The 16,338-nt window shown below is 40.8% G+C and overlaps 1 protein-coding gene across 13 annotated transcripts in view; it reads left to right on the top strand.

Annotated features, from left to right (window-relative positions):
• GREB1L (GREB1 like retinoic acid receptor coactivator) overlaps positions 1 to 16,338 on the top strand; it is a 144,599-nt gene that overhangs the window by 123,061 nt on the left and 5,200 nt on the right. For 11 of the 13 annotated variants that reach the window (XM_037380175.1, XM_037380176.1, XM_037380174.1 and 8 more), the window contains 12 exons: positions 1,653 to 1,768; positions 2,192 to 2,436; positions 3,448 to 4,010; positions 4,499 to 4,601; positions 8,251 to 8,406; positions 8,618 to 8,757; positions 10,468 to 10,629; positions 10,979 to 11,186; positions 11,721 to 11,886; positions 12,826 to 13,053; positions 14,446 to 14,587; positions 15,700 to 15,900. In XM_037380175.1, the coding sequence (XP_037236072.1) occupies positions 1,653 to 1,768; positions 2,192 to 2,436; positions 3,448 to 4,010; positions 4,499 to 4,601; positions 8,251 to 8,406; positions 8,618 to 8,757; positions 10,468 to 10,629; positions 10,979 to 11,186; positions 11,721 to 11,886; positions 12,826 to 13,053; positions 14,446 to 14,587; positions 15,700 to 15,900 (2,430 nt within the window). The remainder of the gene's footprint in view (positions 1 to 1,652; positions 1,769 to 2,191; positions 2,437 to 3,447; positions 4,011 to 4,498; positions 4,602 to 8,250; positions 8,407 to 8,617; positions 8,758 to 10,467; positions 10,630 to 10,978; positions 11,187 to 11,720; positions 11,887 to 12,825; positions 13,054 to 14,445; positions 14,588 to 15,699; positions 15,901 to 16,338) is intronic. The other 2 variants (XM_037380179.1, XM_037380186.1) reach the window with 1 other exon arrangement.

The raw sequence follows: 16,338 nt of genomic DNA, 5'->3' as shown, positions 1-16,338 counted from the left end.
ATAAAGGATGCTGAAATAAGCAGGAGAAAGAAATCAGGACCGGGGAAAGAGAATAGAGCCATAGCAGAAAAGGGGAATATTATTCCAAATGGTGCTTTTCCTAAGCGCTAAGATAAAAATAATCATAGGGTTTTTTCAGTGGAATTTTTCAGAAGGTCAAATGGCATACTGAGTCATTGATCTGCTGTCTTCTCAATTCCCTTTAACTGCCTGAGAAGATTACTTATAAAACATGGTCTTTCTGGGGAAGAGGAAGGGTACGGAGAGAACAGATCAAGGGTACAGGCTGAGACTAGAAGAACCAAGAGGGAATTCAAGAAAGGGTTGTTCTTGTGAGGTGTGTTTTCCACAAAGCTTGCATAAGTCTTGTTGCTCTGTCAAAAGAGCTGTGTCTTGTCTTGCACGTCTGTGCTGAGAAGAGTTTTTTATATATATATTATTTTTAATAGGCAGTTTGAGTGGTTGGGCTTGCTGTTGTGACTCAGCAAAGTAGATTCTGTGCTTCAGCCAGATAAGTCTTCTCCAGAACTGATTTTGTCCATTATTAATAAGAAAGAAGGAAAAAGAGTGGTTTTCCAGCAGGGTGATATGCTGTAGCTCAGATACTTGACGATTCTGTAAACACTAAGGCTTAGTTTCCTTGTCTGGAGAGACCTTAATGTTATCTGATCAGCATGGAAATGTGAAGTCTCTGGGTTAAATGGACAGAGCTTCTCTGCTGATGTCCTGTCTTGGCTGGTCAGTGATCTAAGAGGCTGTGTTGCCAGTTTTCCTGGTGGTATCCATAATGTATTGACAGGAATGGCTGGATAGGAGCCTGCATTTTTTAATTTCAGTGTTTGTAGAGATAGAATGGCTTGTTTCCTTTCTAAGTGAGAGTCTCTGAGTCTTTCAGCTTTACTTCCTTTTAACTTCCATTTCCTTGATCAAATACTGCCTGTATCATCTGAAAGTCTGGGCACCGTGCAACACAGCGAGAAAGCTAGTATTGCTGAAGATAAGAGCAGTGTTTTTAGGAGGCTGCATCCAACACAGAGAACACAAATGCGCACTCAGCCCAGTTTCAGTAAGCTCTGCTGAACCAAGGGGACTGAGAGGGGTAAGGACACGGAACTGGTGCTACCAGCCGTTCCAGTGCTAAGGGAAAATGATACCGTTTTGTGGTCTTGAGCCTTGGTAGATTGTAGGTAAGGAGTCCTTTCTTGTGGGACTACCCCCAGTGAAAGGGAAAACATTTTTCTTTCATATAAACTTCATTATATAGAATAATTAAGCGAGATGTATTGAATCATTTTCATACTCCACTTGAAGTGGAGTATTACTTTAGCTTTACGTGAATTTCAAAGAATCTTTATCTGCGCCAGCTTGAAACTGAAGGCGTCAATTGCGTTTTTCTCTGACAGACCACGCTAATACCAGGTGTATGATTCCAGCACTGAATAACATATGTTATACAACCATTTGCTTTGTGTTTAATGCTTGGCTAATAGTTGGCTTCCAGAAAAAATGCATGCCTGTACCTAAGGGCTCCTTCCTGTTGGCTGTTGAGTGAGGAAACCCTGTATACAAGCAAAAGCAGCAGCTGGAAAAAGACCCAAGTGAAGGTTTAGAAGGTGTCATTTAGATGTAACTCGAATTTTCTCTGTTCACAGGCTTGGAGGGGCAATGAGCAGGATGACTGGATTCCTCGCACCTATCAGGATTTGGAAGGTCTACCTTGCATTGTTATTCTAACTGGCAAAGACCCTCTGGGAGAAACTTTCCCCAGGTGCTGTCTTTACTCTTGCAGAATGATTGTGCCCTGACGTGTTTAGATAAGTTGGGGGGTGGATAAGTGGTTTGGTACCATCTAGCTATTCTTTCACAAAAAAGTGTGTTTTAGAAGAATTTATTTGGGAACAGTTTAAAATTTTGGAATGTGTAGTTTGTGAAAAGTAAAGCTACTATGTGGGTCAAGGAATGTCTGTGCAGAGTACCAAGGAGCCTAACTTATGTGATGAATATTTAAAAATAATTTTAGATTTTATTATTTTATATATATATGTGTATATATATACACACACACATATATAGTTACTAGATACTGGCTAATAAAATTGTTCATAAATATTTAATAAACAATTAAGATAGGGAGTATTCTTCAAAGTCACAGAAAACAACACTTCCTTTTTTCTTGGGCTGGGTTTTCTAGGTCATTGAAATACTGTGATCTTCGACTAATTGACTCAAGCTATTTAACTCGGACTGCCTTAGAGCAAGAAGTAGGCCTGGCATGCTGCTACGTCTCCAAGGAGGCAATTCGAGGGCCTATTGTAGCTCTTCACCTTAGTGAGAAGGAGCATGAGAAGGCTAATGGTAGTGAGAATGACTCTGATGAGCTGTTGATAGACTTGGACCGACCCCAGAGTAATAGCAGTGCTGTCACTGGAACCTCAGGTCAGTTATTCTGCTGTTGGTCTGAAAAACAAGTCTTTGTTTCTGCATCATTGGGAGTTGAATGCAAACACTGAGATGTTTAGTCAAACATGAGTTGCTTAGATGTATCCTGCTGCAGTCTAGGCATTGAAATATTAGTAACACATTCTTTCCACAGCGAGCAATTTACTTGCCTACAGTTAAAAGGGGATGGTGTTGCAATGGAAGGATGGTATGCCATAGCTATGGGTCCCTCGTGAATTTCATTTTTAAACTTACATTTCACATTTGTTGTTAGTTTTGTCCAGTGGATCCTGAAAAGATTTTAAAAATCAGAGAAGAAGTGGATAGTATAAAATTTTAGGAATAGAAATATGCTCTGTAACTGCAGGGGTAGCTATGGATGAGGATGGATATTTGCCTCCTTGCCAACACCAACAGAGTGCCTCTTCAGGCATCAGTGGAGCCTCATCTTCCACCAAGTTTTCCCTTCCTTGCATTCCTTGGGCACTTCTGAGTCCTTCCCTTTGTTTCACTATGAGTTTGAAGTATTAGAAGAGCTGAACTGGATCTTTGCCATGCACCAAATCTTCCCATACACTAACTAAACCTGACTGGTATGGAGGAGGGAGTATAGCCCAGTTCACATTAAAGTTGCAGTGAAATGAATGCTTTATTCTCCATAGAAAGGAAGGTCAAATTGATCTGTGTTTATAGCAGTGTGTTATACTTGAATTTGAGAAGGTTGTACCATCAAATTCCAAATCCCAGATGGGAAATGATAGTTAACATAGAGACTTGGATTGGGACACTTGTGCTTGGGCTCTGATCCCTAGCTGAAGGGCCATTGCCTCTCCAGCAAGAGAGACAGATGGATGTTAATAATTTCTATGGAGAAAAACCGACCTAAGCCACAGCAGCACGCATTGAACAGAAGTATTTGTATGTAAAGATTGTCTCATAGAGCAAATAAGTTCATGATTTTCTGATGTCAGTCAGTGTCTGATCATTGCCTGCTCTTTGTTTCCCCAGGTTCTCTGGCTGACAACGGCGTGAGCTCCTCGAGTGCTGCAGACAAATCTCAGAAGCAAGCACCATCAATTAACTTTCAGACTGTGGTGCACAGCTCAGTAGATGACGGAACTTACCCCAGCTTCACAGCTGGAGAGACCTTGAAACAAGAATGCGACTCCCTGGGTAACCAGATGGCGAGCAGCACCACTTCAAAACTACCATCACTGTCTTCAGTCTCCCAGACGTTTCAGTGGCCTGCCCATTCGGCCAAAGACAGCAAGGCCCTCCGTGCTGCACTGCCGCGCATCGTCATCCTGTCAAAAGCTGCCTACTGTCTCCTGAGCTCACAGAAAAGTGGGAATTTGCTTTCCTCCTCTTCCCTCCTGCCTCATGCTGATGTGTCTTGGCTGAGCTCTCTGAGGCCTCTGCTTCACAAGAACATGAACAGTGAAGAGCAGTCTCTTTACTACAGGCAGTGGACAACAGCCCGACAGCACCACGCAGACTTCAGCAATCAGGGTGAGGCATCTGGCTCAAGGAGTTTTCACCCCAGGCGGCTGCTTTTGACAGGACCACCGCAAGTAAGAGAACAGTTCCTTCCTCTTGCCTTATTAGCAGGATGAGAGGACTGGTGATGAGGACTGCAGATTGTGCACTAAAGGCGCCCTGCAAGGTTGCACACAGTGATGTGTTTCGAGGTCAAAAATCAGTCAAATTTTAAGGTTAAGACCATCTTGGAAGCACTAAGGAGAGGAAAGGTGATGCTGTATGTCATGTTTTAGCCTAAGTGAAATACATGGTGCTGGGCATAAAATTGCCATGCTCATATCAATAGAGAAGCAGTTATCATTGCCAATCTCCCTGCGTACAAAAGTGACACAGGCTGCGGGCCGGGTTGTGCTCACAGGTCAATTTTGTAACGCTATTTGGCATAATGAGGAATATTACATCTTGTTACGTTTTCAGGCAGAGCTAGAATGGGTTAAGCCCAAGGGCATTTATCTGAAACGTATTCTCCCTTTGTATTAGTCTGAGTTGGGATTTGGACTTTTTTCCATCTCTGGCTCAGGTGGGAAAGACTGGCTCATACTTGCAGTTCCTGAGGATTCTCTTCCGCATGCTGATTCGATTGCTGGAAGTAGATGTGTATGATGAAGAAGAGATTAATGCCAGTAAGTATTTAGTAGTCATTCTTAATATGCATTATAAAGAGCCTCTGTTATGTATTAAAGTGACAAATTTTTAGGCTCATGGAAAGACTATAAATTAAACCCACCACTTGTCCTGTCCATTAGCGTGTAACTAGACTTACTGTAGGTATCTGTATATATTTAAATATTGGTTAATAAAACCAGAAATTTTATATTGAGCTTAGCTTAGAAGTATTAAATGTATTTTTGGATCAATATGTTCAGATACCACTAAAATGAAAGCGAACACAAAACTGTAAATGGGCAACATCTGCCCATGTTATTTCTCCTTGCTAGTTTTTAAGCACTGGCTACTTTTAAGCAGACAGAACATTTAAGATCATTTTGTTTCTGGCCAAAACATCACTATTATTTATGTTTATTTACAAATTTAATACCAATTTTCATTAAGACTGCCTTCTGTCTGCTGTTTACAGTTGTTACACTGAGGAAAAAGGGGAGCGGGAGTCTTTGGATTTGTGCTCATTTGCCAGGTTGCACAGATCCGTTAACTGCTGTGGCAGAACTTTGCTTGCAGAAGCACAAATCCTTTTAAAAATTAGTCCTCTTCAGGGTGTTCTTTACATAACTGTGGTTTTGTAGTGAAGATAACTCTGTGGTGCATAGATCTCATGACCATTAGACTGGCATCCTGAAAATGTAGTTGTCAAACCTTTGAAAAGGCTAATCTGCATTTCTGCTCAGAAAGTGTTGTTAAGTGAAAAAAAAAAAATAATCCTTTTGATTTGGAGCATTGGGGGCTGTTATTCTCTTATTATATGAACTGAAGTACTCCAGAAACATAGGATGAAATATAAAAATTTAAGAGAAGTTCTGCATCATGCCATCTGGCCTGTTGTGATCACAGCAATATGTCACACCCCTGCCAGGAATGCATGGAACTCCATAAGAAGAGCAGTTTGGGTTGGGGGGGGGGTGGGGGGTGGGGGGGGTTGGTTGTGGCTTTTTTGCTCCCACTACTTCTATTGGAATGCTTTTCCAGAGCCATAGTGTTCAGATGATTGAAAATATTTTTATTCTCCAGCCCAAAGATGTTCCTGTCCCAATTACAAACATTCTTTTTAAGACCAAAGAAAATACTGATCTAAATGAAAATACTTTTTCTTTTCTTTAATGTTTACTTCTGTGGTGTAGTCAGGCAGCAATCTTGCCCGCTCTGTGTTCATCTGGGTAGCCTAGGTCGTTTTACAGGATCCTCACAAATTACAGGCTCTTTATTCTCCTTATTGGTTTAGTAGCTCTTCCCGCACATCTATATTCAATTTACCCTTCTGGTACATGGGTAACCAGAACTGAATGTGGTATTCTGCAAGTTGTTTAACCAATCTAGTGTACAACGGCTTGTGTATTCCCCCACCCACGCTGAAAGTCCCATGACTGATGAAACCTGTGATTGTACTGGTCTTTTCCATTCTCCCATTTCACTGGCACTGATAGGTACCTTGTACTTGTGGGTTCCTCAGCAACAAAGTAATTTCCAGTCAAGGCGGTCCCAGCCTGCTGCAGAAATGTTTGTTGTTATTCCTTGATTGTACATATGACTCGTATTTTTTCTGTTAAATATCACCCAGTTTCTGTCATTACAGTTTTTAAGGGCACTGAATTCTTTCTGGATGATCATCGATCCCTTCTCCATATTGACAGTGACTCTTAGAGCGTGCCACCAGCAAACTTAAGCCTATATGTTTTTTTTTCAGTTGGTGACATTAGTGAAAATATTCAACAGTATGCCCCTTTACTGATCTTTTAACTTCATTGGTAATCTCAACCTGCCTTAATGTTTACAATGTTACATGCTGCCATCTTCTGTTTAATCAATTTTTTAAATGTAAAGGTCATTCACTCTCTCCATTTTCTTCAGCTGTATTAATAATTTGTTATATAGTATCATGTCAAATACTTAGGTCCAGAAGGATAAGATGTGTTGCATTTCCTTTGTTGAGAGAAATAGATATATCATAGCTGTGTACTAAAAGTAAGACAGGATTCCTTTGGTCAACCCATGTTGCATTTTCTTACATTTTTCATTTACTTCAACATCTTTAATTATTTTCTTCACCCTCCCCAGATTTTGAATATTACCAAGGTCAAAGTAATGACCCCAGAGCTCTGTAGACTACTGTGTCTCCTCTTAAATGGTGATAATATATGTGCTATGCTTGCACTGAAATCAGCCTCCTACCTGATTTCACATACCTGTTCTTTCAGAAAACTGGCGTGGAGATTATTCTTTCTCTCTGTTTTGAGTGTGTATCAAACTTTCAGGGTTTTATTTCCATCTTGGCTTATAGTAAACCTTTTATTTCCTTGAAAACATAATTGTCAAAATAAAAAGATAATGAAAAAATGATTTTGATTTATATAACTGAGGTGATACAGCAACAAAAATTATTTGCTTTCATGAACTTTTCTGAGGTCTACCTCAGCTTGACGTTTGGCAAAGCTTATTTTGTCTCACACTTGTTGACATCTAAGACAAAACTTAATTCACTGGTGAGATTTTCCATTCCTCATGGACTTAGTTCGTTCTTAGTGTCCTTTTGATGTAGTCCCTCTGAAGCCCCTTCCTCCCGGTGTTCTTATTTTCCTTGGTGTGCTGGTTAGTGGTTGTTTGGCAACTGCGATTCTAAGGAGTCCAAGTCTCATTCATAGGCAAGTCCCTGGTTTTCTCCAACCAGCTGACGTACAGAGCAAGCTTTCTCAGAATTTGTCTGTATGGATAAACTACTATGCCTCACCTGACCGGTGGCATATGTTAATTTGAGCATAACATGGTGCCGGTGAGGTTAGTGACCACTAACTGCTGCTGGCTCACATCCTATTGCATCAGTCAGCACAGGGTGAGCATGTGCTTGTCTGTAGACCCAACCTTAATTTCACCTGAGTTTGCTTTTCTAAAATCAGTAAAACCCAGTTAAACACCTACTTTTGTGTGTTCTTCCAGCTCATTTTAAACTGAATTGACTCATGTTCAAGCTGCAGTCCAAGGCTGTTTTGTTTGGCCACTGCTTTCTAATGTTCCCATTACTTAAACTTGATTTTCTACTTTATAGATTTACCTCAGCTGGATCAAAGCAAAGAAGTTCTAGTTGATCCTTGCTGGCCACATCCCATTCTGTAACAAGAGTGTCTTTTACTGCCTTTATCATGTACCACCAGCTACTGGTTCATAAATCTATACAGCCTCTTTCTCCTTGCTTTCATCCTTCTACCTTCGGATGCTTTTGCTTCTCATTTACCCAGTGCTCCTCATTTGAACGTAGAGAGGCTCGAGACTACACCTGTATCTTCTGCACAGATAGGACTATTCATTCAAGCAGTTTATGCTTAAACCAGAGTGAATGATAGCTGAGCAGCTTGATGAGGGTCAGAGGAGAAAAATATTGATGAGGCTACTTTGTCTGGACACAGTTCCTAAAGAATTGCAATTTCTTTGAAATGGCTTTGTGTGGATTATAATTTCAATTTTGGTAATATTTATGATGTTTAGATATGTCTGTGTGTGTGTGTGCACCTGTGTGAGTTCCTGTACAACTGTAAATCGGCAAACATCACGTAAACATCATTCAGTGGGTATCTGGTACTGCTTACCTGAAGTGTGTTGTTGCAGATCATACAGAAAACAGTGAAATTACTCAGTCTACCAATGACCACTGGCCAGACATTGAGATCTTCAGCAAAATGTCTTTTGACCTGAGTGTACATGACCCCAAGTACAGAACTATAAGTCCTGTATACACAGAACAACTTTCAAGAGTGAAACAAGGTAAGTAGATTGTAGAGATTTTAGGATTACTTTCCTGCAAAGAAACAGTTTTTATTGGATCAGCTGAATACATGAGTTCACAAGAGCCTTTCATCTCCAAAATGACATGGAACAAAACAATTTGTGTGTTCTTTACAACTGTTACTGGGATCACAGTCTCTGGTTTTTTAACACTCATAAAATTTCTGTTACTTCTTTTCTTTGTGCACAGAAACAAGCAAAGAAACAAAATCAGAGGAACCTAAGAAAAGGGAGACTGTGTCTATGATGTTGACTAAATATGCAGCTTACAATACGTTCCATCACTGTGAGCAGTGCCATCAGTATATGGACATTAATCCTGCCGCACAGGTTGGTGTCAAGGTCCCAGGGTAAACTGTATCCTTGATTCTTCTGTGGTCTCTCCAGGCGTATCACTCTGGTCTCAGGACTCAGGCTTTCACCTTCCCTGAGATGGAATTGTTTAATTCTTCCATTCTCAGGGGAGATAATGAGCTACAGACCCTGGAGCACCAACTGTGTCTGCTGTGTTCTGCGTGAGCAGTTCTCCTCTCCAGCTGCCTCTGACAAGGGGTGAATATTGTGACTAGTTGTGTCAAGCCAAAGCATTATTCAGCCTGCCCAGAGGGTTCGCAATATCTCATGGGAGAGGACTGTAAAAATAAGAGAGATGCTTGTCTTACCTAAATGCCAGCCATCCACGCCTGTGATGGGAGACTGGAAGGCCTACTTCTTCCTCCCTTTGTATGTAACTGTGCATGCTTCTCAGCAGTAGCTTACAAGTCACTGGACAAAAATGATCATTTTAAACTGTTTAGTTAAAAAACTTCTAATCTCTGAAACAAACAGTTATGCTCACAGGAGACTGACAGATAAGATTATTCCTCGTTAATAGCTCGGACGTTATTTCTTAACTACCACCACCAACAGTTTACTTGGAAGTTTCTTATCTCAAATCCTTCTTTCTTTGCTTGCTAATCTTTTCCAACAGCTTGCTATTAAGCTGTCACAGCGTAGACACACTGACCTGGCAATGTACGATGTCAGTTACCTTGGAGCAGCACCAGCAGGTCTGATTTAAACCTCATGCTTCATTAAGTGTGTTGACACAAGCAAGTCTCCCAAAGGACATCTGTAGTTCCCTCCACTCATCTTTGTGCATGTGGTCAAACATAACAAGTACTAATAAATATAAACATCTACTTGTATGTGCAAGTGTGAGTTGTGTATATAGAATTATGATAACTGAACTCAGAAATTGTACATTGACGTGGGAGTCATTGGATAGCAGGCGTTATGAAGGGAGAGAGCTTCTTAAATGCTTTAACATAAATAAAGCCTCTTTCATTTCTCAGCTTTACTTAGGCTAATTAATTCTTTAGTAAAGATTATAAAAAACAGATTACTAAGAGTAAATTATTTGACCTTGTAGTAAGATAGATGCTTCTGTAAGATGAAATCCTATCAGCTACGTAGGCACTTTGTATACACTTACACAGTTCAGTGAAGTGCTGTGCAAAGTCAAGCTCACCCAAATTCTTCATGGCCTTGTTAATGGCGTGGTCTGCTTTGGTCACCTAGCTGCTTGGAAGAGTATTGCCACAGGAAAAATACCTTACTAGTGCAGCCATGCTGCTGCTGAGGTGTCTGAATGGCAGTGCACTCTGCTGTGGAGGCACAGCCACATGCTCCACTGCTCTTTGAATCTTTTGGGAAAATTTATGTGGGCAGTTTGTTTCCTAGTATACGTATTTTTCAGTTCTTGTAAATATTGATAAATAATTTCCCACTCAGATGGACTTCAGAAGAGTCCATTTTGACCAAAGATCATTACTGGTACAGAAAACTGATTCTTTTAATAGCAAGGCCAGTTACACGCCTAAGTAATGGGGCTTATGGTAGAGGAAAATGTGACTATAATAGAGTTAACTTCAGTTACTGAAAGATAATGTTTTGGATGTTCTTCTCTGATGGCTTCCAGTATTGTGACTGTAAGAGCAGGTTGCCAAGTACTGCTTATGTGTTACCTGCTTGCAAATCTTTTTTTTTTTGTGTATACAGATGTCTGACTCCACTCTGCATGCCTTCACATTTTCATCCTCAATGCTAGGAGAAGAGGTTCAACTGTATTTTATAATCCCCAAGTCCAAAGAGAACCATTTTGTCTTCAGCAAGCAGGGAAAACATCTAGAAAGCATGCGCCTCCCACTCGTTTCTGACAAGGTGCGTGTGCTGCTCTTATCCATATGCTGAATGGAATCAACTTGACATACATTTGCAAATTAACTGTAGTTGGCTAGATTTTTTCACTTTTTTTTTTTTGTTTTAAGGTCCTATTTTTTTCTCTTTTCTTTTCTTTTTGTTTTAAGGTTCTTTTCATAATTCTTGCCTGACTGTCCTTAGAACTGGAGTTTTTGAGGACAATGATCTCTTTTTGTGTTCCTAGTGTCCAGTTCATATGCGTTGCAATGATCAATAATCTTAAAATCCAGTATAAACAATAAATAAATAAAAATCCATATCAGGAATAACCTGCTTTTTTCCTAATGTTGCCAAAATACCTCCTTTTCAGCAGAATTTGAATGCAGTCAAGAGTCCTATCTTCACTCCATCAAGTGGACGTCATGAACATGGCCTCTTGAACCTCTACCATGCTATGGAAGGCATCAGCCACCTTCACCTCCTTGTAGTCAAAGAGTATGAAATGCAACTCTACCGTAAATACTGGCCCAATCACATCATGCTTGTCCTGCCAGGCATGTTCAACAATGCTGGCGTTGGTAAGAAACACCATCAATGCATTGCTGTGAAGATATCAAAATCCATATTGGACAATGTGGATCGTGTTGTTAAAGGAAACATTGCAGCAGATTGGCTTTTTTTTTTTTAAAAAAAAAAAAAAAAAAAAAAAGATTAACTTTTTTATTTAGCCAAAGCTAAATATAACTGCAGCCAAACACTGGGGGCTTGAACTTTGGACTTCATTTTCATGGATACTGAGGTTTTCCTGCAAGAAGTTTTCAGTAGCTTCAGTTTTAGAATCTCAGCCCCTTCTTGGTTTAAGTTATTAATGACCACACAGTCAGTCGTGTTTGGCAGAGTCTCTTAAAAGGTCCAGTCTTCTTGGTATCTACCTTCTAGATTTACTTACACAAAAAAAGGGGCATGCTGATTTCTTTTTAAACTAAGATGTTAGGAGCATTAAGTTCACAAAGAGTAATGACTGTAGATGTTCATGTAGCCTTTCTCTCAAAGGAGAGAGTGGTAAAGTCTAATAAAGATCTCTGTATGTCTTTTTTACGGTATTTTCTCAGGTGCTGCCAGGTTTCTTATTAAGGAACTTTCCTACCACAATCTAGAACTGGAACGAAACCGCTTGGAGGAACTAGGAGTCAAGCGCCAGTGCGTGTGGCCGTTCATCGTGGTCATGGATGACTCCTGTGTTTTGTGGAACATGCACAGCGTCCATGAACAGTCGAGGTAAGTAACCATCCGGCGCTGGGGTCCCTGCACTGATCCAGCACAGACAGCAGCATGCCTGTAACTTAAGCTCATCTCTAGCATCTGACAGGGTATGAAAGACCAGACAACTGGAAAAGTTGGGCATCTGGAGCTGCTGGTGAAGTACTCAAAATATTCTTAAGCAAAGGCAGCTTTCAGCAGTGGCTTTGATGTAGTAACATCAGGCTACCTGTCCAAAGGGCCTCACAGATGTGATTCACTCAATTATTATGCAGATAGCCCAGGAACCACACACTTACACATTAGATATATTGTCTAAAATGCAAAGAATCAGCTTTTTCATTCAGAGCTGTAGGAAGGCTATAGATTTGTCTTGTTGACCACCAACATCCAACCTCCTGCTGTTGAACACTTCCACCTGGCTCTACACTTAAATCTGTGTCCCGCAGTCAAACCTCTGCTTGTGCTTGTTCTTTGGCTAAAGCCAGTCTTGCTTTTAGTGACTGATTTATTTCTCAATGTTACTTCCCCAATTTGTTTTGATTCAGTTTATGTTTCTCATTGAAAACAGTTTATTATAGGAACTTTAGCTTTTTAGAAGGCATTAAACTCTTGCCCTTCTCAGCGCTTATCCTGTCCATTATGGAGAAAACAGCCTTCCAGAAATGGTGTGTAAGGCAATTCCTTTCCCTTCCTAAATTGCTGTATAAGACCCTATTCTGCTGAAAGGCCTATTTTCTTATAGGGACTAAATTGATGGGATAAGATTAGTTGGCTGTTGTTTAAAAAGTCTGCATTTATGTATACATTTTTACAGCATCTAGAGTAAACACTCTAAATAATGGAATTTCTTGAACCTTTGTATACACATATATGTGTGTATATATATACACACAGTGTATGTTATATAAAAATAATAAGCTATGTTTGTATTTTGTGTATGATCATGTTTTGCAGCCAGTCCCTGGAGCCTGGAGGTTCCAGCAAGAATGTGTCTCTGAAAAGCGTCCTCCAACACATTGAAGCCACCCCCAAAATTGTTCATTATGCAATACTGGGTGTTCAGAAATGGAACAGCAAGCTGAATGCCAGGAAAGCAAAGACTCCATTCTCCAGGTGCCACGTGCGTGATTTTATACTGCTCAACATAGACCTGACCCAGAATGTGCAATATGATCTAAACAGGTAGGCGAGATATATATGTGTGTGTGTGTGTGTATAGATATGTATGGTAAAGTAATAAACTGGCATGATAAGAATCTTGTCACCATATTTCTGAATGGTGTTGAGATAAATGGAAAGATCCTGTCTAAGGTAATGAGTGCACAATCACAAAAATAAAACACAGTGTGATATACATTGCATCTGAATGAATATGGCATCAAAATAAGCTTACCGTCAGCCTTTTCAGTCCTCTGTAGTCCTGAAAGAAGAAACTTCAGGAGACAAAAGTATCCGGGAGACCAAAAACAGAAGAAACCAACCACAATTACATCAGTCACAGGAAAAGTGTGGAGCTTCCAGAGAGCCTCTGTAAGAGGCAGGAATCAGTTGCATGACAGAACAAGAGTGTAGGAAATGGTTGAACCATTGCTATGTCAAGTGCTATGAGGAGACTTTCCTTGTACTTCCTTCAGTCAGCTATCCTCTCTGTTGCCCCTTGGGTTTGCGATAAAAACAGATGCATAAATAACTTTCCACTATTTCCTTCCTTTTTTCCCCCTCCTCACCTAATTCCATCCTAAAGCATTTGCAATAAAGCACTGTTACCACGGGGCTTTACCGCTAGTTCTTATCACGGACTGAAGCAATATCCAATTCCCTCCCTTCCTGGCCAAATGAGTTTAGAGTAAACCCTGTCTCTGCTATCCACAGACTGGCCCTGGGGCATCCCACCCTGCTGTTTTAAGGGATCCCATATATTTGAGTGAGGAATTGTAGCCTGTCAGTGCAAGCTGGAGTCTGGTGTGGCTTCAAGAGCTCTTGATTTCAGATTCTTTGGCTGGTTGAATCATAAGATGGGAATCAGGCCACAGAAGTGAGCAGTTCCATCATAAATAGCGCAGGATAAACGTTACTTCTCAGATGCTTTGTGTCCCACAGCCAAATATTTGTCCAAGCCGTGTTTATCCCCTGATTCCAGTTCATTTAAAAACGTCATATAGAACTGGCTTGTTCAGAAATTGAGGTTGGTCACTGCAGAGCTTATAAAAAATTAACTAAAAGGGAAGGAAAAAAAGAAAAAGGAAAGGGTGGGGAGGAAATGATTGATGCCAATACATGACGAGGATGAGAGGACTACTCAGACTTGGCATGGGGAAGAGGCATACAGATGGACTGAAAAGCGGAGACTTGTTTGGCCTTAAAATGGCCAGAAGTTATTTCCTACACTGGGAATGGAGGAGTTGAAGGAATGAGTCTTCAGAGCTGTGCAGAGAATCTGTATAGGCACTGTATCAGATGGTCTCCAGAAATCTCTGCTGAGCCTGTTCCAATGCCTTTCAGCAGCAGGTGTGTGAGTGCTCGCTCACACGCGGCAGGCACAGCTGCTTTAGTAATCTTGTGTTTAATGTCCAGGTATTTCTGTGAAGATGTAGATTTTAATCTGCGGACGAACAGCAGCGGCCTGCTTATCTGCCGCTTCAACAACTTCAGCGTTATGAAGAAACATATTCAGGTTGGAGGACAAAAGGACTTTATCGTTAAGCCAAAAATCATGGTGAGTGTGGCTCTCTGCTCTGTCATATCTGAAGGGTAAAATCAGGACCTGTTTTCCCCCAGAAATAATGAATTCTCTGGCCTTTTAGATTCGTTTTGTGCTTATTTGGCATCTGACATTCATGGCTTACTCCATGGTAGAGCTGCCATATCAGAAACAGAAAATAATATATAACAGAAATAGAAAATAATATTTTCCTAATTATAAATTACTTACAATAATCCTCCTAATCTATGGGAATGGAAAAACTTTGGTCTAGGTATGCACTGGTGTGTCTGACAGTGGAAGAACTGGCAGACATACACTCTGATAGAAAGCAGGCAAGTCGTACTGGACCCAGTTGTAAAAATTTTTACACAGCCAGTAGCTTCCAGTGTTTGCTGGTTTGTGATGGCTTTCAGTCCCTGCACTTGCCGACAAAAAGAGACCTGAGGAAAGGCACTGAAAACTGGAACTTTCTGAAATCCACCCAGGAAATCCAAGTATTTATACAAATGGTGTGAGGATACCAAATATTTTATACAGAATACGTTATACCTGTGCCAGCTTTAAATGGAGGTGTATTTCAATGAGTTGGTTTTAATCTTACAGCTTGTGTTCTTGGTGGTTTGGAACACATCCCACGCCATCCCTCTTTTAAAAATTCACCTCCGTATTTCAGATTTAACTGACTAAACCCTGGATTTGAGTATTTTGGGAGGTCATCTTCTGAATTTTCCTTTTCTTGTGGTTGCAGTGGAATCTGTAGTGATGGATTGGCCTATGAAAAAACTCCATAGAAAACATCTTCTGTGGATGACTCCACACAAGGAGGATGTCATTTCCTATACTGTCCAGAAGCAAGGCAGGATGAAGGGTGTTGTGCCAATCTGAACTCCTGATTTTTGCATCCCTTCCTTAGGCAAGCAGATACCCACAGAAGTACCTAGCAACCACAGAACAAGTCATTTGTTTATTTCTGTGCTACGGTGCGAGTGGGGATTTTTGATTCTTCCACCCAGCTTTCTCTTCCTGCCCTGTCATGGTGATCCCTTCCCCAGTTAAAGGGACTCCTGCAGAGAACATACACTGAGTAGATGAGTTAAAAGGGGCTCCCCTTGGTTTCATTGCAGGTTTCGGACAGCCTGGCACCAATAATGCCTCTTCAGTACGTCTGTGCCCCTGACAGTGAGCATACATTGTTGGCAGCCCCATCTCAGTTCCTCCTGGAGAAATTCCTTCAACATGCGACATACAAACTCTTCCCGAAGGCCGTTCATAACTTCAGGAACCCGGTATTGGCCATTGACTGCTACCTGAACATCGGGCTCGAGGTACGCAGTATTTGCAGGGATAAGGGGACGAGTAAATGCAAACCTTTGCTAAAACGCCTTTTTTGTGTTGAAAACCCTTTCTTTTATGAACCCTCAGCATCAAGGGTAGCGTTTGAAGATTTTGGTCTCAGTGAAACTGTTGTTAGAGCTAAAGGACCAGCTCCACTGGAAGAGCTGGTGGTAAAGCCTCCTAGCTGGCTGGTGTGGGTAGAGACCAGAGGTCTGTGACGGATTGATGTGATTTGCAAAGGAATTTGACAATGTCTGTCTGAAATAGTATTTTGTATGAAGCAAAAACTCCAAAGTGATGCCATTCTTAGAAGGACTTGGTGTGCTCCATAGTCTGTACAGATACTGGGCACAAAATGTTTTAGATCACTGTCCTGTCATACAGCTTTTTATTATCTGTGTTTGATTTGTCCTTGCAACAAACTTGTT

The sequence above is a fragment of the Falco rusticolus genome, chromosome 3, assembly GCF_015220075.1.
Source record: "Falco rusticolus isolate bFalRus1 chromosome 3, bFalRus1.pri, whole genome shotgun sequence".
Lineage (NCBI taxonomy): Eukaryota > Metazoa > Chordata > Aves > Falconiformes > Falconidae > Falco > Falco rusticolus.
The sequence above is the reverse complement of the archived record's forward strand: the minus strand, read 5'-3'. Positions and strand labels throughout refer to the sequence as shown.